General features: G+C 43.8%; 2 protein-coding genes across 6 annotated transcripts in view; one reads left to right on the forward strand and one right to left on the reverse strand.

The window, feature by feature from the left end:
- Positions 1-2,374, forward strand: part of DLEC1 (DLEC1 cilia and flagella associated protein) — a 64,523-nt gene extending 62,149 nt beyond the window's left edge. For 3 of the 4 annotated variants that reach the window (XM_039523844.1, XM_039523846.1, XM_039523845.1), the window contains exon 39: positions 1,276-2,374. In XM_039523844.1, the coding sequence (XP_039379778.1) occupies positions 1,276-1,399 (124 nt within the window). In that variant the 3' untranslated portion in view covers positions 1,400-2,374. The remainder of the gene's footprint in view (positions 1-1,275) is intronic. The other variant, XM_039523847.1, reaches the window with a different exon arrangement.
- Positions 2,375-3,516: 1,142 nt separating this feature from the next.
- ACAA1 (acetyl-CoA acyltransferase 1) lies at positions 3,517-27,786 on the reverse strand. Of its 2 annotated transcripts, XM_039526448.1 has the most exons (12): positions 27,582-27,786; positions 23,406-23,499; positions 23,013-23,070; positions 18,206-18,285; positions 17,771-17,813; positions 14,610-14,708; positions 13,883-13,963; positions 10,158-10,348; positions 9,822-10,001; positions 8,888-8,943; positions 5,221-5,366; positions 3,517-4,451 (listed from the first exon to the last, which is right to left on the reverse strand). In XM_039526448.1, the coding sequence occupies exons 1-12, from the start codon at positions 27,765-27,767 to the stop codon at positions 4,376-4,378; spliced, it is 1,290 nt and encodes a 429-aa protein (XP_039382382.1). In that variant the 5' UTR covers positions 27,768-27,786; the 3' UTR covers positions 3,517-4,375. The 2 variants fall into 2 exon arrangements, with proteins under 2 accessions (XP_039382382.1, XP_039382383.1); XM_039526449.1 differs by lacking the exon at positions 9,822-10,001.
- Positions 27,787-27,917: the final 131 nt, after the last annotated feature.

A 27,917-nucleotide genomic window follows, 5' to 3' on the forward strand; every position in this document is an offset into this window, starting at 1 on the left:
GAAGAGAATAAAAGTGGTTTTGCTCTTCTGATAATCCAAGAACCAATTTTTTCCTCAAAAATGATCAGCCATTATGTAGCTGAATTATTGAGACATATTCAGTCAATAGAGGCCCATTTACACATGGGCATGCATTTTAATATGGCTGTACTGCGCAGTTCCTGCATGTATCTGGACAAACGGGATTTAGACATCTTATTTCCCATACATTCCCACAGCATGCACGCACAGTCACAGTGCAATAAATGCCCAAATCAAGGTACGTGCTTTTTCACACAAACCACAGGCAATGTTTTGTAAATATTACCATGAATTTATCATTAGAGTTCAGAGGCACCCCGCTGAGCTATTGTTTCTGTGCTGGTGCTACAAACTGCTGTGCGTGGACAATATCAGAGCCCTCTGGTTGTCGCCTTAGATTTTAAATTCCTTATCATAGGGCTCATATCCTACCTATGGTGTCCAACAAGTGCTCAGGAAAGTTGAACCCTTGCTGTTCAGTATAGTATTCTGTGAAGTCACACTAAGAAGTTTACCACACTGCCTCTACGTGCTGAACTGGCCAGGAACAGCGAACTGCGGCCACGGGGAGCTGCGGGAGGCCGTGCCTACGGACGGTCAATGTAAACGAAATGTCTCCTGGTCTGCCAGCGGACTACACTGATGGGCCACATGCCGAAGGTTGCCGACCCCACTCTAGATCTAGAATTCACACTTACCACAAGCTACAAGTTAACCAAAACTACACTTACTGTAAATGTTTGCCTAAAGCTAGCATTCAGTTGACTGCCGCCTGCCCTATTAGAACCAATGGGAAAATTCTCATCTAACTTCTTGCCTTTTCCATAGGACAATGACTGTCACCTGGAGACAGCTCAGCGTCATTCCCTACCATCACAATAATACTTGTCATTTAGAGATTTATAAAAATGTAACTACACAACAAAAGGAATATTGAAGCTTTCCTTCCAACCACCACATTAACACATTCAACATCATATACACCATTAGGGAAGACACTGTTAAAAAGCATACTGGTACCCAGTTACTACACATGATGTGATGGTACATGAAACTGGGCCAGGCAACAGTAACTCACTATTCCCATAAGGAAAGCAAAGTTAACTTCTGCAGTATCAGATAGCTGGCAAGCACAACAAATGTCAGAGGACAGCGTCATTCTTCCCCTCCAAGACCCCTTAAAGAACTGTGCTATATTCTTGCATGTAGTAGAATGGCAAACTAACTGAACTGTCTTCTCCCTTTGTATTTTAGGAGTAACGTGGAATATGAAACTACAGTGACTGTTTTTGGAATGCTGGGAGAAAAGCCCTGCAAACTACAGATCAGAGGCAGAGGATCTTACGATGAGAAATATGAAGATCTCCGCTTAATATAAGAGAGACAGTATAGATTAGGTGTCATTCTTGGCTATTGAAGTCACTGGAAGTTACATATGTATACTGAATGGCACTATTTAAACTACATTGCCTATATTTTCTTGTACTTGAGATTTAAATAAAAATTGTAGTTTTAAAATAAATGCCAAGTAATGTATAACAAAGAATTTTACTGAACTATGATAACTGTCTATTGGACAAATCCCATTCAAGAGGTGTTGAATCAAAGTAGTATGTGTTGAGTTTTATAGTTACTTTTTATTGGCATATGCCCATGGATACGTCCAAGGTATCTGTTTTTACAAAGCAGGGCAATTTTAAAAGAACTGTGAAGGAGGCTCCTGTAACTGTTTAGTTTGCTCCTTGGCTTAAAAGTAAGTCAGCCGTTAATTCCACGTTATAATAGTTAGGTACAAACTAGAGTCAGAAACAGTGAACAAGACCATCATTCTGACTGCCTCAGTTTCTTTCAGTGCCTTGTAATGTGAAAGTCAATGGGAGCTGGGTATCTATATTCCTTAGGCACCTTTAAAAAATACCAACCTAAATGTTTAACTAGTAAGTGTCTGGGAGTTGGTCATGGCCCCCTATCCCTGCAACTACAGAAGGGGGATTCCATCCCACTTCATTTTCTTACCCTCCCTTGGTTCCCACCTACTCACACTTTCCTGTTTACAGTAGTACCAATAAAACTGAAAGTCAGTCTGATATTCCCATTTCTGAGAGCATAACAGTTTCCCACCCTCATCCTGCAACAAAAGTATTTTGCAGGCAGTTATGGGGAATCTTTGTTGGCAAAGAGCAGAAATAGAAGTAGTTTTAGCAAGCGTCAGACAGGTTTGTTCAACCAATCAGAATCCCATTTATCCATAAAAGCCTGGGCCAGAATTTTCAAATGTGGGCATGCGAAGTGAGGCATCTCATAGACTTTAAGGCCAGAAGGGATGATTGCGATCAACTAGTCTGACCTCCTGCATATCACAGGCCACAGAACCTCACCCACTCCCTACTGTAATAGACCCATAACCCCCTGGCTGAGCTACTGAAGTCCTCAACTAATGAGTTAAAGACTTCAAGTTATGGAGAAGCCACCATTTACTCTAGTTTAAACCAGAAAGTGGCTCCTTCCCTCCTCGCCCAGGGTCTCTGCCAATCTGACCTGGAAGAAAATTCCTTCCTGACCCAAAATATGGCGATCAGTTGAACCATGAGTATGTCAGCAAGACCACCAGCCAGACACCTGGGAAAGAATTCTCTCTGTAGTAACTCATCTAAATCAAAGCAATCTAATTTTTCCAGAGATAGGAACTAGAGGTCTCCCTGTCCCTCTGATTTCAGTGTCTCACTTTGTAGTTTAGTGGGTTTTTTCCCCATTAATGGGGACAGAATATCAAAAATTCAGCCCATCTTTAACAGTGGCCTTTAATTACTGATCCTTATTTTTCGAATATAGCAATTATATTCAAGTACACAATTATGTTAAGTGCATAACCAAGAAACAGGACACAACTTTTCAGCTTGCACTGCTGATTTAAACATTTCTAAAGTAATGTCAGATGACAATAAGTGCATTTCCTTTTAAAACAGTTAGCACTAGGAGTTTAAATGGTCTTTTGAAGCTAGTAACTAAATCCATTGATTCGTGTCTGTGTATCAGTGACATCACAGCAGAATTTTTGGAAGCCTTCACAACCTATCACTAACTTCTGGCAGCTAACCTTCTGGTGATCTGCCACCACACATCATCCATTTCCTTTCTGATCATCCCTTACTGTGATAACCCTCCACCATTCCTTCCAGAATAACTGTCTCAAGGTTATCTCCAACTCTACGCCTAATGTGACCAGAGTACATTAGCCTGCTACTGAAGATAGTATATAAGGGAAATGGTTGTACAATACAAAAAGTATGTCTTTACACGGGTAATAAAACTATACGGACTCATGGAGAATGCTACTGATATTCACTTAGTGTTACAAGTGCCAAAATCAGTCCTATATTAGGGTACTGAGATACAAAATGAGCTTGTATTAAATGTTAATTCAGAAAAAAGTCTGATTTTTTTTTAGAAGTCACAAAACAAGCTAAAATTCAGTAAAAACGCTGTAAAGTTAAGGATGGAATGGTCGGCTTTTATTTCACAATTACGAGTTTTGGCAGCCTGTCCAACCCTTCTCTACCTTTTATTTCATCATTCTCATTTACAAGAAAATTATTATTTATGAATGGATAAACTTGTATACAATTCCATCTACTCTGCCCAAATTTGTTTAACAGAAAAACATGGGAGTTTTTTTAATAATAAAAAAACCACACACACACTGGGCATGTGGACAAACTGATGAGCCATAAAGGATAGTTGAAATACCATGGTGTAACCACTTTAAAAAACAAACATTTTCATTGTTGCTATTGATTGAATCAATCATCCCAGGATAATCCCTTAAAAACTTTATCATTAGGAAGTAAAAAATCTACATATATAATGTGTTGGAAAAATTGCTCCATGTGCATCAACATTTAGTTGTGTAGGCAACTATACCTTAACATCTGTCTTTAAAAAAAGCAAGACCCACATTAACTTCATCTTTATGAATTATAGCCCCTGATCCCTTGGTTCCACATGAGTAATTTTACATACAAGTACCATTGAATCCAGTGGGATTATTCACATGCATATGAATTGGGGCCTCTATTTTTAAGATCAAAACTGGCTGAATTAAGCTCACCTATGTCCCCTGGCATTTGGGCACCTTAGCTGTGAAGCAGCCACCAAGCTCGTTTCCTCCCACCCCAAAGTATTTCAGGATACAGTGCACATAAATTTATGCCCTTTAGACATTTGTGCCTAAAATCAGTAAACAAGATCCATTAAACAAAAATTCCTGAACCCACTTGCATTTTTACAGTGCAAATTATTCATTATCATTGGAGAATGAAGAGTCAGATGCTGTGCTTCTCTTGTACAATGGAATTCACTTCCCTGGGTATTCAAATACTGCTGCAGCTCCCATACCAGTTCCAATGCACATGGATACAACACCATACGCTCTGGAACAAAACAAGTTAGTGTGTGGTTAGAAACAATAACTCTGGTTCTAGATTGCCTGAAAAAAATCAGTGAATAAAGTTAATTTATACTGCCCACAAACCTGAAGGGTGGCTTAGAAACACCAAGATTCTAATTCAGGAACAGTCTCTGGTGCCTATTTCCCTGAAGTGGGAAAGAGGCATTCCTTGTACAAGATTCTCCTCAGCCAACTCTTACATGCCCCATGGCATCACAGATATACCCACTCTCCTGGGAGTGACACACTTTATGAACTGTGCCCCTCAGCCATCAAAGCAGATAAATTAATAGGGTGGACATGGGTTATAGAAGGGGTGAGCTTTAGGAGTCTGCTTTGATTGAGGTCATGTTGAGGGAGAAACTCACCCTCTGATACGAAGGGATGGGATCAGCTCACAATATTGCCCCAAGAAAACCACCACACTGCCTCCCTCCACTCCTCTTCAGGAAGCTCAGCTATGATCTACTCCAGGTGTACTCAAAGTCTCATGCTATCCATCAGAATTTGTGGGGAAATAAGCTGTGTGTAAATCCACCAGGAAACTAAGTTTCTCTACTCTGTTTGAAGACACCTGAGTTGCTCTTACTCAACTTGTTTAGCAGTTAATAGCCTGCCATCTCCTACTATCCTCCAGGCTATGGTAGAAACATGAACACTCCATTTTAAGGAAGGGACATCACGAGCTTTGACCATTACCTTGTAGATACTTTACAGAAACAACGATTTACCACATTATTTTAAATGCTCACCGTTTTCCCCTTCGCTTCAGTTCGTTGAGCAAAGTGACAACTTGACGAGCCCCAGTACAGCCTAGCGGGTGCCCCAATGCTATAGCTCCTCCAAGGGGGTTGACCTTCTCCTTTGGGATCCCGAGTTTCTCAACACAATACACAACCTAGAAAGACATATCAAGCATGTCCTTGTGAAATTAATCACGTGTGTCAGTTCTCAGCATGTATCCCATAATGGGGAACAACCTGGATTAACATAAGAATGGCCATACCGGGTCAGACCAGTGGTCCAGATAGCCCAGTATCCTGTCTTCTGACAGTGTCCAATGCCAGATGCTTCAGAGGGAATGAGCAGAACAGGGCAATTTATTGAATGATCCACCCCTGGTGTCCAGCCCCAGCTTCTGGCAGTCAGAGGTTTATGGACATCCAGAGCATGAGGTTGCATCCCTGACCATCTTGGCTAATAGCCATTGATTGACCGATCCTCCTTGAACCTAACTCTTTCTTGAACCTAGTTACACTTTTGACCTTCACAACATCCCCTGGTAACGAATTCCACAGGTTGACTGTGCCTTGTGTGAAGAATTACTTCCTTTTGTTTGTTTTAAACCTGCTGCCTATTTATTTCATCAGGTCCCCCGGTTCTTGTGTTATGTGAAGGGGCAAATAACACTTTATTCACTTGCTCCACACCATTAATGATTTTATAGACCTGAATCATATCCCCTGCTAGTCATCTCTTTTCTAAGCTGAGTAGTCCCAGTCTTTTTAATCTCTTCTCATATGGAAGCTGATCCATTCCCCTAAACATTTCTGCTGCCCTTCTCTGTACTTTTTCCGATTCTAATATATCTTTTTTGAGACGGGGCCACCCGAACTGCACGTAGTATTCAAGGATTGGGCATACCATGGATTTATGTAGTAGCATTATGATATTGTATGTCTTCTTATCAATCCCTTTTCTAATAGTTCCTAACATTCTGCTAGCTTTTTTGACATCCACATTGAGTGGATGTTTTCAGAGAACTATCCATGATTACTCCAAGATCTCGTGTGAGTGGTAACAGCTAATTTAGACCCCATCATTTTGTTTATATAGTTGGGATTACGTTTTCCAATGTGCATTACTTTGCATTTATTAACACTGAATTTCATCTGTCATTTTGTTGCCCAGTCACCCAGTTTTGTTAGATCCCTTTGTAACTCTTTGCAGTTGGATTTAGACTTAACTATCTTGAGTAGTTTTGTATCATCTGCAAATTTTGCCACCTCACTGTTCACCCTTTTCCAGATCATTTATAAATATGGTGAACAGCACTGGTCCTAATACAGATCCCAGGGGGACACTGCTATTTACCTCTCTTCATTCTGAAAACTGACCATTTATTCCAACCCTTTGTTTCCTATCTTTTAACCAGTTACTGATCCATGAGAGGACCTTCCCTCTTATCCCATGACTGCCTATACTTTGCTGAAGAACCTTTGGTGAGGGACTTTCTGAAAGACTTTCTGAAAGTCCAAGTATACTATATCCATTGGATCATCCTTGTTCACATTTGTTGACCTCCTCAAAGAATTCTAATAGATTGGTGAGGCATGATTTCCCTTTACAAAAGCCAGGTTGACTCTTCCCCAACAAACTGTGTTTATCTGTATGTCTAATAATTCTGTCCTTTACTACAGTGTCAACCAATTTGCCTGGTATTGAAGTTAGGTTTACTGGCCTGTAATTGCCAGGATCACCTCTCAAGCCTTTTTAAAAAAAAAAAAAAAGTTTCATTAGCTATCCTGCAATCATCTGATACAGAGGCTGATTTAAATGATAGGTTACATTGCACAATTAGTAGTTCTGCAGTTTCATATTTGAGTTCCTTCAGAACTCTGGTGAATACCACCTGGGTCTGGTGATTTATTACTGTTCAATTTATCAATTTGTTCCAAAACCACCTCTCCTGACAACTTAATCTGGGACAGTTCCTCAGATCTGTCACCTAAAAAGAATGGCTCAGGTGTGGGAACCTCCCTCACATCCTCTGCAACAGCCTTGTCTACCTTGATGTTCCGTTGGCACCTCAATCATACAGTGGCCCCGCTGATTTTGTCACAGGCTTCCTGCTTCTGATGTGCTTAAAACAAATTTGCTGTTAGTTTTTGTGTCTTTTGCTAGTTGCTCTTCAAATTCTTTTTTGGCTTGTCTCATTATACTTTTACACTTGACTTGCCAGAGTTTATGTTCAGAAGAATTTGTCTTCCAATTAATAAAAGATGTCTTTTTGTCTCTAACTGCCTCTCTAACTCTGCTGTTTATCCAGGGTGGTATTTTTTGACCAGTTAGTGTTTTACTTTTAGTTGTGGTATATATGTAGTTTGAGCCTCTATTCTGGTGTTTTTAAAAAGTTTCCATGCAGCTTGCAGGCACTTCACTCCTGTGACTGTTCCTTTTAATTTTCATTTAACTAGTGTCCTCATTTTTGAGTAGTTCCCCTTTTTGAAGTTAAATGTTATTATGGTTGGTTTTTTGGGGTATTTTCCACCCTACAAGGATGTTAAGTGAATTACATTACGGTTGCTTTTACCAAACGATTCAGCTATATTTACCTCTTGGACCAGATCCTGTGCAGCACTTAGGACTAAATCAAGAATTGCCTCTCCCCTTATGTGTTCCACGACTAGCTGCTCCAAGAAGCAGTCATTAACGGTATATAGAATTTTATCTCTGCAACCCATTCTGAGGTGACATGTGCCCAGTCGATACGGGGATAGTTGAAATCCCCATTATTATTAGATTTTCTGTTTTTCAAGCCTCTCTAATCTCCCAATCACCATCATCATGCCAGTCAGGTTGGTAATATATTCCTACTGCTATACACTTATTATTCAAGCATGGAATTTCTATCCATACAGATTTTATGGTACTCTTTGATTCATTTAAGATTTTTAGTCTATTTGACTATGTTTTCTTTCACATATACTGCCATTCCCCCACCAATATGACCTATACTGTGATTGCTATACCCTGGTTTTACCATGCCCCAATAATTATCATCATTCCACCAAATTTCTGTGATGCCTGTAATATCAATATCCTCATTTAATTGCAAGCACTCGAGTTTACCAATCCTAGTATTAGGCACCTTGCATTTGGATACAATTGCAAAGCTTCACGTAACACAACTGGCTAGATGCATCCATAGTGTAAGTCTGTTGTCTTCAGTGGATTTACACAAGAGATGAATTTAGCTCAAAATATACAATTTAAGGAAAGCATGGCATTCAGATTTACCACTCCAAATAAGTATTTAAAATAAATAACTGAGCCTATATGATTTATGTTGTATACTGAGAGTGAAGATGGCAGGTCTGTATATAGCACCTACATGCACCTCTATGAAAGACACTGGAACTACATTGTGTATCCAAGACACATGGGGAACTGAGCTAGACTGATATATTTATAAATTCACCTTTATAAAATACGCCATAAGATACAATCAGGGAGATTTTAACCGCACTTCAGTTTGGTTTCTAGAGCAGAAGACACTATAAGGAAGATTCCATCTAGGTTTTTATTAAACATCCCTCTTACTAGATCTGTCACATTTACAGTTGTAACCAATATGAAATTCTGCTTGGCCACCAAGCAGCCTAGAAATCCAAAATTAAACAAGATGGGCAGTCTCACCTGACTAGCAAAGGCTTCACTAATTTCATATACATCAATATCATTCACAGTCAAACCTGTGTGTTAGAGAGACCAGACATTAGAAGGAGATTTAATAACTGAAAAAATAGTGTCTGAAAGAAAATATTCCTAAATAGAAGGCTTTCAATGAAACATTTCCACTTCCCCCTCACAGGAATGAGCCGACATATGGATAATTGCAGCATAGTTAGATATCAAACGCCATAAAACTTAAAATTATGCATAATGATTTAAGTATCACTACTAGACTTTTGGATAAGATATAAACAAAATTCCCTTCCACCCAACCCTTGTAGAGGTTAAAGATCTTAGGATATTTTCAGAGAGGACGTGAGAGCAAAAGAACGGCTGTTAAATTTGCCTAGCTTCTGCAACAGCTGTATCCAAACTCATTCTGTGAGATTCCTGGAGTATGAAAGGAATTATAGAAACAGCTCAAATTCCATGGATAAAACATGTAAAATACTATGGTTATTTACATAATATAAATAGCTGCCATTTTAATTAAGAGTATTCATTAATAATGAGATTAATTTACAGGCATGTGATTTCAGACTGGAGTGTCTCACCCACATTAAGATGAGAGAAGCACCAAATCATGTATTACACTTATTAACGCTTTGCTGGAACTGTAAAAGGATTCAATGCAAGTTTCTGAGCACATACAAACAAAATGATTATTTATATTTTGTAATGCATGTGAATAGAATCTTACAGTAATCCTAGGCAGGATTTCTTCTAAGATTCTGAATGGAATGAATCAGTATTCCCACTGCTGCTAAATAACTCCATGAGCTGAAGTGACCGAGATCACACTAGGATTTGTAATACTGCAGCACTTAAGACCCCTACCCATGGACCAGGACCCCATTTTGCTTCTCACTGTATAACAGAACAAAAAACGCTACCTTACCAGCCTTCTCCAAAGCTACTGGAATGGCATAGGCTGGCCCTATGCCCATGATGTCGGGTGGGACTCCAACCACAGCATAAGATTTTAACACCCCTAGGACTGGAAGCCCCATCTGTGTTGCTTTAGAGCGTTTGGCCAGTAGAACTGCAGCAGCTCCATCGCTGACCTGACTGGAGTTACCTGTTGGGAGATATTTCACTGACAATATCACCTTTGCCTGGGCATGTTTAGTTACCAGTAATGCAGGTGGAACTGGGAGGATAACAAAATGGCTAACACTGCATGCCAACAGAACACTGATTCACAAATAACTATTCACAGGCTGAGAGTGCTTACCAGCTGTAGTGGAGCCATTTTCCTTGAAGGCAGGCTTCAGTTTTGCCAAGCCTTCCAGAGTTGTACTAGGTCTGATCCCTTCATCTTGAAGCACAGTGATAGTCTTCTGATTGCCCTGGTCATCCTTAACAGTAGTCCTCACTGGAATGATTTCATTTTTAAACAATCCCATCTGCTGAGCTCTCGCAGCTCTGTTAGTATAGAATGCATGAATGGTTAAAAATCTGGAGTAGGACTGTACCAAATGCTTCTAAAATCACCAGAGCTAATTAATGCCAACATAAATGATGAAGGAATTGGTTTACAGATGCATCATTCATTGCTTAAAAATAGTAGAGTATGTGTAGTGTTGTTCTTTAACAAATGGAAATAAAACTGCACAACTGTGCGCAATGGGCCCTATGCTGATAACATAATGAAAATTCTCCTTTAGCATCAGTGGTAGGAGGCCATGTTTTTGAAGCAGGAAGAGCCAGGTTCTACCCCTGCTATCACTAGAGCTGGGTGAATAATGGATATTTTGGTTCTCTGGCAATTCTCTCTCACTCTCACTCACTCACTCTCTTAATTTAAATAAAATTAAAGGAAATTTTGAACCAAAAGGTCACTTCAAATCTAAAATCAAAATATTTCAAAAATGTCAAAACAAAAACATACGGTTGGACTTGTTCATTCTTTAAGAGTTTAAGTACAGGCTCAGCAAGCTAAGCAGCATGACAACAGTTACTTTTCCTGCTAGTTACCACAGAATGCATGAAGTTTCTCCCACCCCCGTCTGCCTTCCAATAAAGAGAAGTTGAACTTTATGCTGGGGTGTTGCAATCTACTGGCACAATGCTCTAACATTTAAATATCTAATTTCATCCCAGAAGTATTCCACAGCATGTTACATAATTCATCAAACTACATACACCAGAATCACTTCACCTCAGGGCCGCCGGGGGGGCAGGGGGAGGGGGCAAGTGGGGCAATTTGCCCCAGGCCCTGCAGGGGCCCCCACAAGAATATAGTATTCTATAGTATTGCAACTTTTTTTTATGGAAGGGGCCCCCGAAATTGCTTTGCCCCAGGCCCCCTGAATCCTCTGGGCAGCCCTGCTTCACCTAGCACCAAAATGCAGGTGGAGTGGAGTGTGGCAGCTATTTCAGCCCAGAGAAACACTAAGTCTGGGACAGAAAATAAAAATACTGTATTCAACTAAAATTACTGGTCCTGTTTAGGAGGGACTGAATGCAATTAACCAAACTGGAATTTAATTTTGACACTAGGATGCAATACTCTGTTTCAAAAAGTACAAAAGGTTTAAGGACCCCTACTGGACATCTGATTTAAGAAACGGCACCTCCACCAGCACATGCTCCTATTCCTATGGGTCAGAGAAGAGAAACATCTACTGAATAGGTGACTATTAAGAATTGCTCAGATATAACCCCACCACTTCATGCTTTCATTCAAAAAGTGAATTGATGCTTGAACAAATGTAATGGTTCAGGAAAGTGAAAGATAAGAGTGAAATGCTGAAGGATGAGCCAGTACAGTCGCAGATACCCCAAGACCAAGGACAGAGCAGCACCCCCTTCTCCTGCTAGCGGGGATGAGTGTGTACACATACCTTTTTATGTTACTGGTCCAATATCAATAAGAAAAGTTACCACACCAAATTTTCTAGCAGCAGGGCCAAAATCTAAAGGTTAGCCTGTGCAGTAGCTTCCTAAATTACATAAATAGTTGGACCAGGCAACACCTGATTAGATCTGTGTTTTTTCAAAGTTCAGGTCGTGATCCACATAAGGCACTGGGTCGCCTTGTTCAGCACCCAGGGACCCCAGCGGCTCTGGTCAGCACCGCCGACCTGAATGTTAAAAGTCCCGTCAGCGGTGCTGTGCATCTAAGGCAGGCTAGTGCCTACCTGTTCCAACACTGCGCTGCGCCCTGGAAGCAACCAGCAGCAGGTCTGGCTTCTAAGCAGGGGGGCCACGGGGCTCTGTGCGCTGCCACTGCCCCAAGCACTGGCTCTGCACTCCCATTGGCCGGTTTCTGGCCAATGGGAGCTGAGGGGAAGGGCAGTGCCTGCGGGTGAGAGCCACTCGGAGCTGCTTGCACGCCTCCGCCTAGGAGCCAAACCTGCTACTGACTGCTTCCAGGGCGCAGCGCAGGCCGCGGTGCCAGGACAGGCAGGAAGCCTGCCTCCGCTGACCAGGAGCCACCAGAGGTAAGTCCATGCCCCAATTCCACGCTCCAGTCTCCTGCCCCAGGCCTGAGCCTCCCCAAACCCAGAACCCCTTCCTGCACCCCAAACTCTTCATCCCTGGCCTCACCCCAGACCCTGCACCCCCAGCCCAGAGCCCTGACACCCTCCCACATCGCAACCCCCTGCTCCAGCCTCCCCAAAACCCAGAGCCCCTCCTGCACCCAAACCCATCATCCCCAGCCCCACCCGAGCCTGCACCCCCAGCCCAGAGCCCTGACACCCTCCCACATGGCTACCCCCTGCTCCAGCCTCCCCAAAACCCAGAGCCCCTCCTGCACCCAAACCCCTCGTCCCTAGCCCCACCCAAGCCTGCATCCCCAGCCCAGAGCCCTGACCCCCTCCCACACCGCAACCCCCAGCCCAGAGCCCCCTCCCACATCCTGAACCCCTCATTCCTGTCCCTACCCTGCAGCCCTTACCCCTGCACCCAAACCCTCTGCCCCAGCCCTGAGCTCCTCCCACACCCCAAGCCCCTCATCCCGAGCTCCGCTGGGTCGTGGGCATCATCATCAATTTTTTTCAACTGGGTCCCCAGAAAAAAGTTTGAAAACCACTGGATTAGACTATTACTGTAATTGAATTTGACTCCTTGGTGCCAATTGTTGCAGATAATCCATAGTCAGCAACGGATTATCTATCAGAACAGTTCTATTGTCACCAGGAAATCAATCAATTTAGTTTTGCAATAATTTAAATCGAAGGAAAGGATAGGTTACCAGAGTTTGTACTGGGCTCATATGAAGCAAAACACCCACAGCAATGACTGCCAGCTACACTCACAAGTTTAGGGCTTCTCTAGAAGTGACATTTTTAGTGTCTTCACCCACACTTTCCCTTCCAGAAAAGCCTCCTTGTACCACAGCATTCGACTTCAGTCCAAGGGGATCTCAAGCTATCTAGCTAAAGCCAGTATAAGCACATTCAACCGTATTTTGGGTTTCACAGAAATCATGAAAGCTGTGACCCATCTGGGTGGTGGGAAATATAGGAAGCCTGATCTCAACTACAGATACTCTAAACACTCTAGACTAAGTTTTCTAGCGATATGTACACAGTGGGCTTAGCGGGGGGCATGGATCAGCATTCATGTTGCACTCCCTGTCAGTACCCGGCCTCAGCCAGGGAAGCTAATGATCCAACCAGCAGACCAAATTTGGTGATGAATCCTTGTCACGTGCCGACTCAGACATGTTGTGCATATGCTAAGAAGGGGGTTTAGTCATGTGACTCCCATTACAGTTCAGGAGTCACAGCTACCCCCACCTCCACCAGGATCCTCGTTTTCTTAGCTGTCGCCTATTTATACCTCACTACATTGCTCTTATTTGAAATGTTACATTTTAAACCTTTACCACAGGATAACACAAAAACTGTTAATGGGAAACAGGAAAGTTTTCTCTACAGAAACCAAGCATTTTAGATTATCCACGTAATTTTTATTTCCTTGGCGCACAAATAAAACCCATGTATTTACTTTTGCTGAGAAGCCATGGCAAAGTCATCTTGCTTCTTTCGGGAAATGCCGAACCTTTCTGCCACATTTTCTGAGGTCATTCTGGGAAAAAATACCACTGGTATTAATCCACCGAGACAGAAGTTTATTAAATTTCCATTTGCCATCAAAGACAAGCAGAGAAGGAAGAGTACAAGCTCTACTCTCAAGTTGACTGAGCCCTCCTTGGGCTTAGTGTTCTGCAGTACCAGATGACAGAATTACATCACATTGCAAATCCGCTCACTTGTTCTCCAAATGAAGAGGGGCTGGGAGAGATGCAAAGGCCCCACACACAGCCCTTAGGGGGAAGGGGAGTGCAGAGATAGCCTCTAATGTGATTCTGGCTGCATCTCCACAATGGAAAGCAATAGAAACTTGAGTGTTTGTGAAATGCAGCAAAATTTCTAGAAACACTAAAAATGTTCTCCTACTCCTGCTAATTAAGCCATTGATCTTTACTGTAAGACAACGAAGACTGCTTTCAAAAGGTCTGGATAACTACCAGTCCTTATACAATTAATCTTCTACCATAACCATAGGTAACGCTGAAGTGCACAAACTTCAGTAGCGGATCTAAAGGTCAACCATTAAAGAGAGAGAGTTTGAGACAATAAGTTTGGTGCATTTTTAAATATAACAAAACACTGTCTTATGAGATACACAGTCAAGAAAATCACTAAGTTCTAGGAAGGAAAATAATACTTACCCCATAGGAATAAGGCAATCTCTGGCTTTACTATTGTCCATCATACGTGAGCTAACATCTCCAGGGCTGCCTACATTTCTGAGGGACATTGTTTCCACTCTGAACAGGAAGAAGAAAAGTTAGAATTTACTACTAGTTTGCCTTAGAAGAAAATCATGCAAATTAGCAGAGTCAAAATTAGCAGTCAAAAGCTCAGAATCCTAATAAAACCTTATATATCATACTGCAGAGGCAACTGGTACCTGACCTGTGCCTCACTCTGGTTTCAATCAGCAACATAAATGTAAAGCAGTAAAACCACCTCCCTACAGAATAAGCTGCCTGTTATTTTTCTAGGGCAGAATATTAGTGTCAGTTCATTTCTAGTATTTTCCAGCATGGGAAGGAGAGTTACTGGTCATTCTGGGAGCCCTTTCTCTGCAGTAAACATAATGGGAAAGCAAACGTTTCTAGGCAAGAGTTTCCACTGGTAAAATATAAACAAAAGCAATAAAACTGCAAGAGCTACAGCTTAAAAAAAACTGGCTAGGAGCCTAACAGGGCAAGTGCTAAGGAAACTACTACAGAGAGACTTCATGTGAGTGGTGCCATTTGTCTTGTATTGCACAACATGAACAAGAAAGGATTACTATCCAACAAAGAGATCACAGACGCTGCAGCCTTTGTCCTATAAGAGATTAAGAAATGAAAACATCTATTGTATGATTATGAAGCCATTTATTATACTAATAAGTTAATGTAAATTTAAATCAAGCCGTGAGTCCTAAGATGGGATAAGGGTTTGTTTTTATATGCTATACCATCCATGTATCTATTTTCCAGCCACATTATTTATATACCACCATCAGGCAAGCAGGAAAACAAGCCTCACCCCAAGGAGCCTACAATTTAGAGGTCTGATCCTGCACCTTTACTCTGAGTAGTACCTTATTCCTTACTTAAATTGACACCACTGAAACTACTCAGAGTAAGGATGGCAAAACTCAGGCCCTAAGTTAGAGTGAACGACAACAAATGAGCATGATTAAGGTAAAGGGAGACAAGTGGGAGGGGAATACTGCCTCAGGTAGTGTCTGGTTACGTAAAGGGATCAGCACATAAACGCTGTTTTGTTTAACATTTGTTCATTAAAATCCATAAAGTTACTAAACACAAGATGTGAAGGGACCATTTTTGTGATCATCCAGCCTGACCTCCTGCATAACACAGGCCGGAGAATTTCACCCAGTGACTCCTGCCTGCACTGAGCCCAACAACTTGTGGATCAGGAGGTGAAAGGGCTGGATCCAGTGCCATGAGCCATCCAGGGCCTTTAAATTGCATCAACTCAGTGGGTTACTGTTGAAAGACTTCCTGGAACAAGCACGTTAACAGAAATGAATTTGAATGTTCCTGGTACATGCCACTTGCTATGCACACATCCATCAGACAGATGTGTTACTTCACTGCAGTTCTAAGAAGGGTAGTGACTAGTCCTCTTACCTGAGGGTACATCTACACAGCAGCCAAGGGGTGCAATTCTCAGCTCGAGCAGACATCCACACACTAGTTTAGATCAAAATTAGCGCCTAAAAACTAGTGGTGTGGCCACGGCAGCACAGGCAGGCGCTTAGGCTATACCTAGGCAGTCCAGTGGGACTGTATTCGTTGGGCAGCTAGCCCGAGCTGCCATTGCCACTGAGCTATTTTCAGTGCACTAGCTCGAGCAAAGCTCGTACATATATGTCTTCCTGACGTGAGAATTACGCACTGCTGTATTGCTCTCCCAGTACGTGTCTGGGTGGTTGAAGTCCCCCATGAGAACCAGGGACTGTGATCTGGAAACTTCTGTTACTTGTCAGAAGAAAGCCTGGGCTACCTCCTCCTCCTGGTCTGGTGGGCTTTAACGGACGCCCACCACGACAAACTTGTTGCTCTCGCCTCTAAACTTAACCCAAAGACTCTCAACAGGCTTTTCTCATACTGGAGCTCTGAGCAATCATATCGCTTTCTTGCATACAGTGGAACTCCTCCACCTTTTCTTCCACGCCCGTCCTTCCTGAACAGTTTATACCTATCCATGCCTGTGCTCCAGCCATGAGAGTTACCCCACCAAGTCTGTTATTCCAATTTTGTTGAGAATTACGCCACCCAGCTACTCTGCAGACATACCCTAACTCTCATAAATCTTTGCTTAAACTGAGATTTTCAATGATGCTGAATTATAAGAGCAATGATAGGGTAACAGATTGTCATTGAAGGCTACAAAGTGATCTCCCTACTGATTTAGGTTAGTAACCCAAGCCAGATTGGAAACTTCAGAGGTAAACGCACACCCACTACTTTAATCTAAAAGATTTTGCTTCTGTATAATTCAGATTCTTTTGAAGTGTGTTATGTCCCAGCTCATGATTTCATTACTCTGTACAGCATTAGTACATTTCATCCCACTCACTGTTCCAGTAAAGTCACCAGCACTAAGAGAAGAAGCACCTTGTATTAATTCAAATGCATTTATAGCAGTGCACAAAGAAATATCTGTTACACTCCTGTGGAACATCAGTGACTAGCACAGATGAGATGTTCATTTCTATATATGAGACAACTGGGATCTGAGATCAACATAAGCTGACCAGAGGCTTATAAAAAGCCAATCACGGATGGCATTTTTTCAGGCCCTTAGATCTCCAGACACAAAAAGCGTGCACGATGGCAGGGCACCAGAGGGGCCTAACAAACCAATTCTTTAAAAAAGGCTTATAAGGGTTGGATGACTAACTAGCACTCGGCTCTTGGGTTCCATTCTCAGATTACTCACTGCCTTGTTGTGACACTGTGGCCTACATTTTCAAGAGAAACTAGGTACACTGAGTGCCCTGCTTGACATACCTTAAATGAGCCTGGTTTTCAGGGGGTGGGTTCTCAAAACTTCTGAAAGAGTCAGGCCACTTTAAAACACCTCCTTTGAGGCACCCAAAATCACTAGTCATTTAAAAAAAGTCCAGACCTTAATTTCAGAGACTCTATTCACCCATCTGTAACATGGGGATAATGCCTACCTCAAGGGAGCTCTGTAGTTTATTTGGAGAGCACTCTGAGATTCTCATATGAGAGATGTTATAGAAGGCAAAACGCTATCAAGAAGTCTACAGGAGTAAATGTCTATATAGAAATATTCTTACCCACAGGCCAAACCAATGTCATAAGACCCATTTCTGATGCCACCTGCAACAAAAGTATTGTGTAAACATTTTTACCACCACTTAGCAGTAAATATTTGTTCAGTATCTTGTTACTCAGAGGATCATATTTTCTTGGAATAAGGTAGCTCGCTCTTTTTCAAGGACAGATGATCATTTTCAGAGAGGATTGTTATGACTATACTGAGTTCCTTTAACTAACATTTCTACAGAGTAGAATTATGTGATCTTCACAGAAGGTTTCTTCCAGACCTAAAGGCTATATTCATTCAGACTCAAAAGTACAAGAAATTCATAGGGAAGAGAGAATTAGGGATGAAATAATTATTTCAGAGTCTGGATCCAGCAGTCTAAATCACCATCAATAAAGGAAAATTCTGATTGTCTGACTGCCCATAATGCTCCTTACATGCTTACCAGCTATATTGATCACAGCTTGCAACCCAGAGGAACATTGTCTGTTAACACATGATAAGGGTACAGTCTCTGGAATGCCACTAGAACAGAAGACACAATAGATAAGGCACAGAGTGAAAGACACCACATACCAAAGCAATAACAATTTAAAGAGGAAACTAATCTCTTAAATTATCTTTAACTCAATCAATTCTAACACAACAGACATACCTATTGTCAGACTGCTCTAAGGCCATGGCTACACTAGAGTTAAACTGACTTAAGTTACATCAACGATCATAAACCACTGTAATTACATCACTTCTGCATGTTCACACAACGCTCCTTCTTTCAGCGAAGCCTGTCCACTGTTGGTGCTGTAGCATGACAGGGAGAGCAGTGCACCGTGGGTAACTATCCCACTGTGCAAATCGCCACCGTCTGCCACTTGGATTTCTGGGAATGGATCGTAGTGCATCATGGGGGTGGGCTCTCAGCCCCATGATGCAGTTTTCTAAATCCCATCATCCCATGGGATTCCGAATATGTATCACACTGTTTTTCAAATGCCCCTATAAACTTTGCACCCGCCATTTCTGCCCGAAAGCATGGCTCCTTGCACGGCTCTCCAGTCTTCTGATGAGCGTTACAAACACAACGCAACTGATCATGCAGTATTTCATGAGCTGCAAATCTGAACAGGAATTTGTGGCAGCTGCCCTGCTGTGTGCCATGGAAAGAAACAATTCAGGATTGATACTGGCATTCACGGAGCAGCTGCACAGTGGACCATCGCTACTGGGCTCAGGAAACAAGCACCCACTGGTGGGACTGGATTGTGATGCAGGTATGGGATGACAAGAGCAGTGGCTGCAGAACTTTAGGATATGCAAAGCCACCTTCCTTTAACTGTGCACGGAGCTCACTCCTGCCCTGTGGTGCAGACACTCTAAAATGAGAGCTGCCCTCAAGCTGGAAAAGCATGTGGCAATCAATCCCTGTGCAGAAGCTAGCAACTCCAGACTGCTACCGGTCAGTCCTGAATCAGTTTGGGGTTAGGAAGTCCACTGTGGGGGTTGCAGCAATACAAGTGTACAGGACCACTAATCACCATCTGCTATGAAGGACTGTGACTCTGGGCAATGTGCAGGAAATCATGGATGGCTGAGGTGGGGCGATAGATGGCATGCATATCCCAATTTTGGCCCAGACCATCTTTAAATGGAGTACATCAATAGAAAGGGCTACTTCTCTATGATATTGCAGGCGCTTGTGGATCACTGTGGGCATTTCACTGACATCAATATAGGGTGGTCTGGGAAAGTGCATGACACACACATCTTCAGGAACACTGGTCTGTATAGAAAGCTGCATGCAGGGACTTTCTTTCCAGACCAGAAGATTCCAATAAGGGATGTTTAAATGCCCATAGTGATCCTAGGAGACCCAGCCTTGCCCTTACTCCCGTGGCTCGTGAAGCCTTACACCGGAAATCTTCCCAGCAGCAAGGTTTGCTTCAACAACAGGCTCAGCAGGTGCAGAATGACTGTAGCATATGTGTTTGACAGATGAAAGGGTCGCTCCATTGTCTTTTTGGCAGTTTAGACCTCAATGAGAAAAATATTCCCATGGTCATAGCAGCCTACTCTGCTCTGCATAATATTTGTGAAGCCAAAGGAGAAAAGTTTCCCCACAAATGGAGCACTGAGGTGGATCACGTGGCAGTTGATTTTGAGCAGTCAGACACCATGGCAATTAGAAGGACTCAACAGGGGGGCTATTCAAATCAGGGAGGCTTTGAAGTAGCATTTTGACAGTGCGCCCCAGTAATGTATCTTTCTGTAAAGCGTTCAGCCAGGCATTGTTTACTTGCCACCTTGAATGACCCTTGTAATGTTTGCTGCCTGAATTTCAACTGTAGTCTGCAAATGTGCCAACTGCCAATGTGTATGCATTTCTGCTGCAACCACTGCGTGTAGGACACAAATAAAGAATCACTGCCTTGTAAGACTAAGTTTTTATTAAACAGCAATACACAGATTTACATTTCTTACAGGAGACATGACACTGAGCAGCACTCTCTGAAATGAGGATCCCATAGCTGCGTATAACTCCAGCTGTCATTATGGAACATGTCCCTAGGGGTGGAGTGCAAGGGCCAGAGACATGAGAGGAATGTGTATGGGGAGTTTGTGGAGGGCATGGAATGCAGTTCTGTATGGGTAGCTGGGGGACTCTAGCACGGATATGTTTCAACTGTAGCACAATCAGGGACCTGAGCATCTGTTTGCTGCTCTGTGAGCTTTATCATCTGCTCCTTTGACCCTCTATTATCCGTTCCTGCCCTGCCTCCTCTCCTGGGTATCCATTTCTAGTTTCTCATTTACTGTCTCTCTCTACACTCTGTGCTCGCTATCTGCAAGATCTGACCATTGCAGCACTTCCCAAAACATGTCCTCCTTACTCCTCGTTCGCCTGCTTGTCTGATGGAGGCGCTACACTGGTGTGTAGGAGCTGGTCCTAAAGGGCACCTCTGCAGAAGCAAAAGAAACAATACACAGAGTCAGTATTGTGTGTGCTTTCACAATCTTGAATTGTAAAAGTTACATACATTTTATCGCTTTCCCTTGGCAAGCACACAACATGGCTGGAGCACTAAACATAATAAGTTTGGCCCAGATGGAGATGATGCAGAATGAGACAAAGGGTCTGGATGGTTTCAGAAGGGGACCAGTACAAGCACCTAGGGACACTATTCTGAATACTGGCACCGTTTTCCACAGATGTGGGTGACTGAAGTTGATATCTCACTACCGAGGGTAACCAAGGATGCAAGGGGCATCTCCTGCATGTGTGCGGTTTCAGACTGAGTCCACACGCTGCTCGCCTGTGTGCTGCTTTGGTTCCTGCAGAAGTAACTGCTGACTGGCACGGCAAAGTTTCCTACAATGGAGGGAGGAAACAAAGCAGCTCTGCCAAGGAACATTTGGCGGAGGATTGCAGAGTACCTTCGGGAAAGTTTCCTAGAGACCTCTATGGAGGACTCCCAGGTGATCCCGGTGTGCATTAAGAAACTTTTTGCAGGATCCCCACTGTGTAGCTGCATGGGGAATAAGAAGTAGATGAAAACAGTATCTAGTGTTGTTAATTTCTATCCCTTCTCCCATGTGCACCATGTAACAAAATAAAGGACACTTCTACCTCATGTAACTGTGTAGAATCAAAACAAAACAAGTACTTACCAAAGTTCCCCCTTTCCCGCTTCAGGTAAGCCAGAGCGCTGGGACTGGCTAGACTGCTCCGGAGTCAAAAATAGGTCCTGTTTGCCACACCGCCGGATGTCCCTGTTTCCTGTCCCACATCCTCCTCCAACTCTACCTCCTCGTCCATCACTTCATCCTCGGGGTTGACTCTGTTGGCTGCTGCCTCTAGTCCCTCTGAAGTAGCCACAGGGCTCTGGGTGGTAGAGGGGGGGGTCGCTGCTGAGGACGGTATGCAGCTCCTTGTAGAAGCGGCATGCATTTGGTGCCACACCAAAGAGACTGTTGGCCTCCCTTGCCTCCGGTATGCCTGCCTCAGCTCCTTGATCTTAGCACGGCACTGCTACGTGTGCCTTTCATGCCCCTTCTCCTCTATGCCATGAGCAATCTGCTCGTAGGTGTCAAAGTTCCTATGGCTGGATTGGAGCTGTGACTGCACAGCCTTCTCTCCTCACAGACCCAACAACTCCAGTGTACTCCAGACAGGAGCGTGTTTGCTGTGGAACATCGGCATTGCCAGCTTGAAAGATGTTATGTGAACTGTCCACACCGAGCAAACAGAAAGCAGAATTTCAAAAATTCCTGGGGCTTTAAATGGGGAGGGGCACATGCCTGTGTACCTGGCTGCAGGGCAGTGGAATTCAAATTACTGACCAGAGTGCTCATGATGGGCGTTGTGGGATACCAACTGGAGGCCACTTAGGGTGTCATAAGCAAGCGCAGTGTCTACACTGACACTGTGTTGCTCTCACTTGGTCACAAAAAGCTCTATGCCACTCGTTGAGATGGTTTTATTATGCTGGTGTAGCAAGAGAGTTAAATCAGCGGGAGGCACATTGCAGTGTGTACACCGCCACTGTTTTGTTGACAAAACCCGACTGTGTAGTGTAGAAAAGACCTCTAGACTACTCAGTGATCTGTATTGTGGTACAAACAGCAGCAGGTACAATAAGTCCCTGTAGAATAAAATCTGTTTAGTCACACTGCACCAATGACAACCCTGACATCCACTGAACCCCACTAGGAATGAGAAGAGAATTCAGTCCTTAACCTCTCTGCTATCATTGCCAGTTGTGCTGGTGCAAGAAACTGAGACAATGATTCACGAGGTATTGGGCAGAGCCAACAAATTATTTCACAAGAGCCACTAAACATCATTTGTGCAGTAATGACTTAGTTACTACCAACCCAACCTGAATTCACCTCTAGGGGTGCAAGGCTATTCAGACCGTTACCAATTTCCTTCTTGCCTTCCAAAATTATTTTTCTACCTCATTTTTGCTAGTTTTGTTAGAAATTGGTAACTACATGTAAGAGAATATATTAAAAGCTAACAATATATTGTGCAGTAGAGCTTGATCCTCCCAGTCTGAAACGTGTGAGAAGATACAAAATAAGTAGGGACTTCGAACTGCAAGTCAAGGTTTAACTTCTAGTTTAAAGATATGGGGACATTAGCTTTGGAAGAGTTCAAGAATCACATCTCCCCTTTTCTCTCAGTACCCAGGAGAAATCGGTGCCAGAGAACACAACAAAAGGAGTCTCACTCAAGGAGGAAGAAAATTTACCTTAGAAATTGGGCAACTCTTGCAGTGAAAGCCCCAGCTCCAGGTTGCAGCACATTGCCTGCATGCAAAGACATTAATTCCAACTGATTAGCTGCATTTCCTTTACCCTGGCTATTTAACACTCTGTAGACACTTGAGCATATTAAGATCACCAGAGTCAGTGTTTTAGAAGAACTCTTAAATCAGAGTCCATACCCCTGATAGAAGAGGAAACAGCCTCCCAGCAGAGGACGCACTGGAGATTAAGCTAATACTATTCAAGTGTAGTGTTAATAGCGTACTGATTTCAGAGCTCTGCATAGATGGCATCCACTGGTCACAAAAGGCACTCTTGTTTTCAGAGAGAGGCCCGAGACTGGAAGTTTAAGTTCGGGATGAAGAGGACTCACTTACCCACACAGATATCTCCCACTTTCTCAGGACTCAGATTGACATCCGTAAGGACAGCTGTCATAACAGCAGAGAGCAGCTCATCAGGAGTAGTATCCTGAAAGGAAAAATGGCACATACTGTGAAGTATGCAGTGTTGTTGTAGCCATGTGGGTCCCAGGATATTAGGGAGACACGGTGGGTGAGGTAATATCTTTTATTGGACAAACTTCTGTTAGTGAGAGAGAGAAACTTTCAAGCAAAGAGAGGTGTGCTGTCAGATGGGGGGGTGTTATTTCTGTATTGAGGCATGTACTTCAGCAGCAGCCACCTATCCATTAAACTCTCCCTGGAACATTCCCAGACTAGCATCAACTTCCTGAACACCACAATCAGCTTCAACACTGGAACCTTACAGACAACTATATACACCTCTATCCCGATATAACGGGGGGGAGGGGGGCTGCACACAACAGTGGATCAAAGCAAGTTCAATGTAACGTGGTTTCACCTATAATGCGGTAAGATTTTTTGGCTCCAGAGGACAGCGTTATATCAAGGTAGAAATGTACAAGAAACCCACAGATCATCACACCTAACTTCATAAATCCAGTAACCACTCCAAACGCACCAAGAAAACTGTTATCTACAGCCAGGCACTCAGATACCACAAAATATGTTCCGAGGAGAAAGTCCGTGATACACACCTTAACACACTCAAAACCACCTTCACCAAACACGGCCATGCCACCAGAGAAGTAGATCGCACCACTGAACGGGCACCCAAATCACAGAATCATAGAATCATAGAATTCAAGATCAGAAGGGACCATTATGATCATCTAGTCTGACCTCCTGCAAGATGCAGGCCACATAAGCCGATCCACCCACTCCTGAACTAATTCTCTCCCTTGACTCTGCTGTTGAATGCTCCAAATCATTATTTAAAGACTTCAAGTAGCAGATAATCCACCAGCAAGTGACTCCTGCCCCATGCTTCGGAGGAAGGCGAAAAACCTCCAGGGCCACTGCCAATCTACCCTGGAGGAAAATTCCTTCCCGACCCCAAATATGGCGATCAGCTGAACCCCGAGCATGCGGGCAAGACTCTCCAGCCAGACCCTCTGGAAAAGGCTAACAGTATCCCAACATTGACCCTTTATACTAATTACCAGTGTGGCACGTTATTGACCTATTGACTAAACCCGTTATCCTATCATACCATCCCCTCCATAAACTTATCCAGCTTAATCTTAAAGTCATGGAGGTCCTTCGCCCCCACTGTTTCCCTCGGTAGGCTGTTCCAGAATTGCACTCCTCTGATTGTTAGAAACCTTTGTCTAATTTCAAGCCTAGATTTCCTAACTGACAATTTATATCCGTTTGTCCTCGTGTTCACATTAGCACTGAGCTGAAATAATTCCTCTCCTTCCCTGGTATTTATCCCTCTGATATATTTAAAGAGTGCAATCATATCTCCTCTTATCCTTCTTTTGGTTAAGGAAAACAAACCGAGCTCCTCAAGTCTCCTTTCACACGACAGGCCTTTCCTCGGATCATTCTAGTAGCCCTTCTTTCTACTGTACTCCAGTTGTTTGAATCCTTTTTTTTAAATGGGAGACCAAAACTGAAACACAATACTCAAATGAGGTCTCACCAATGCCTTATATAACGGGACTAGCACCTCCTTATCTCTACTAGAAATACCTCGCCTAATGCATCCCAAGACCGCATTAGTTTTTTTAACGGCCACATCACATTGCCTACTCATAGTCATCCTACGATCAACCAGGACTCCTAGGTCCTTCTCCTCCTCCGTTACTTCCAACTGGTGCGTCCCCAGCTTATAACTAAAAGTCTTGTTAGTCATCCCTAAATGCATAACCTTACACTTCTCATTATTGAATTTCATCCTGTTACTAATACTCCAGTTTATAAGGTCATCCAAATCTCCCTGGAGGATATCCCGATCCTTTTCCGAATTGGCAATACCTCCCAACTTGGTGTCATCCGCAAACTTTATCAGCCCACTCCTACTTTTGGTTCCGAGGTCAGCGATAAATAGATTAAATAAAATCGGACCCAAAACCGAACCTTGAGGAACTCCACTGGTAACCCCCCTCCAACCTGACAGATCACCCTTCAATACGACCCTCTGCAGTCTCCCCTTTAACCAGCTCCTTATCCACCTCTGGATTTTCATTTCGATCCCCATCTTTCCAATTTAATCAGTAATTCCTCATGCGGTACCGTATCAAACGCCTTACTGAAATCAAGATATATTAGATCCACCGCATTTCCCTTGTCTAAAAAAATCTGTTACTTTCTCAAAGAAGGAGATCAGGTTGGTTTGACACGATCTACCTTTCGTAAAACCATGCTGTAATTTGTCCCAGTTGCCATCGGCCTCAAGGTCCGTAACCACTCTCTCCTTTATAATTTTTTCCATGACTTTGCATACCACAGATGTTAAACTAACAGGCCTGTAGTTACCTGGGTCACTTTTTTTCCCCTTCTTGAATATAGGAACTATATTAGCTAATCTCCAGTCGAACAGTACAACCCCCGAGGTTAGAGATTTATTAAAAATCATCGCTAACGGGCTTGCAATTTCACTCGCCAATTCCCTTAATATTCTAGGATGAAGATTATCCGGGCCCCCCGATTTACTTCCGTTAAGCTGTTCAAGTTTGGCTTCTACCTCAGATACCGTAATGTCTACCCCCATATCTTCATTCCCATCAGTCCCTCTACCACGATTCCTTAGCCCTTCATTAGCCTCATTAAAGACCGAGGCAAAATATTCGTTTAGATATTGTGCCATTCCAGGATAATCCCTAATCTCCACTCCGTTTAAAGTTTTAAGCGGTCCCACTTCTTCCTTCTTGGTTTTCTTCCTATTTATATGGCGAAAAAACCTTTTGCTATTGGTTTTAATCCCCTTCGCTAGGTCCATCTCCACCCGGCTCTTTGCCTTTCTCACTGCTTCCCTACACCCTCGGACCTCAATAAGGTAGGTTTCTTTGCTGATCCCTCCCATTTTCCAGCCCTTGTACGCTTTCTGTTTTTTCTTAATCACCCCTCTGAGACGCTTGCTCATCCAGCTCGGTCTAAAACTGCTACCTACGACCCGTTTTCCCTTTCTCGGGATACAGGCCTCTGACAGCTCCTGCAACTTCAACCTGAAGTAACCCCAGGCGTCTTCTGCCTTTAGATCCCTAAATATGTTAGTCCAGTCCACTTCCCTAACTAGTCGCCTTAATTTAGTAAAGTTAGCCCTTTTGAAATCGTAAACCTTAGTCTCAGATGCAATTTTGTTTATCCTTCCATTTATTTTGAACCGAATTAGCTCATGATCACTCGAGCCAAGGTTGTCCCCTACAACTATTTCCTCAACAAGGTCCTCGTTACTCACCAAAATCAGATCTAAAATGGCATCCCCCCTCGTCGGTTCAGCAACTACTTGATGAAGGAATTCATCAGCTATCACGTCTAGGAAAAGCTGAGCCCTATTATTATTACTAGCATTTGTTTCCCAATCTATATCCGGGAAGTTAAAGTCTCCCATGATCACACAGTTCCTATCAGTATTTACCTCCTTAAAAACATTAAAGAGCTCTCTATCCATATCCAGGCTAGATCCAGGTGAGAATATCCAGAGAGAACCTGCTTCAGTACAGAAATAAACCCTCTTCCACCTGCACACCCCTAATTGCCATCTAGCACCCCACACTGGAACCCACAGAGGGTATCATCAAGCAATTACAATCCATACTCAATGGCAACTCCATCCTGAAAGAAATCTTTCCTGAACCCCATCTTCTGGCCTTCAAACAACCCACCAAACCTCTCCAAAGCTCATCATCAGACGCAAGCTGCCCATGGACCAGGATACACCAACTCAAAGTGGCTCCCCCAGTGCACATTCCCTCTGCCCCCCCCAGCCTCTCCTCCCCTCAGGGCTCCCCCCCCAGCCCACACCCCCTCAGCCCCTCCTCCCCTCAGGGCTCCCCTCAGCGCACACCCCTCAGGGCTCCTCCCCAGCCCCTCCTCCCCTCAGCGCACCCCCTCAGGTCCCTCCCAGCCCCGCCTCCCCTCAGTGCTCCCCCAGTGCACACCCCCTCCTCAGGCCCCAGCCAATGCGCCCGTAGGGCTGGGCCCCCAGCCTCCACCCCCGGGGGTCCCCCGGGCCGGGGTTACCTTGAAGCCGCCCCGCTTGGCTTTGGCGATGGGGGTCCGCAGCCCGTGCACCACCACCACGTCATCGCCCTGCTCCCCGTCCCGGCCGGGCGCCGCCGCTACCCCCGCGCACGGAGCCGCCCGCAGCGCCGGCCCCCCGGCAGGCCTGGCCGCCAGGTGCCCCAGCACCACCGTCACCCGCTGCATCGCGCGCCCCGGCCCTCAGCCTCCCTCGCCCCGCGGCCGCGCAGCAGCCTGGGACAGAGCCTGCCCGCCCCGCCCCCGTGCGGCTGGGGGCAAGGGCAAGCGGCCGAGGTGCCGCCCCCTGATTTGCATAACATGGCGCCCGGCGACAAT

Source organism: Mauremys reevesii, linkage group 2 (assembly GCF_016161935.1).
Source record: "Mauremys reevesii isolate NIE-2019 linkage group 2, ASM1616193v1, whole genome shotgun sequence".
Lineage (NCBI taxonomy): Eukaryota > Metazoa > Chordata > Testudines > Geoemydidae > Mauremys > Mauremys reevesii.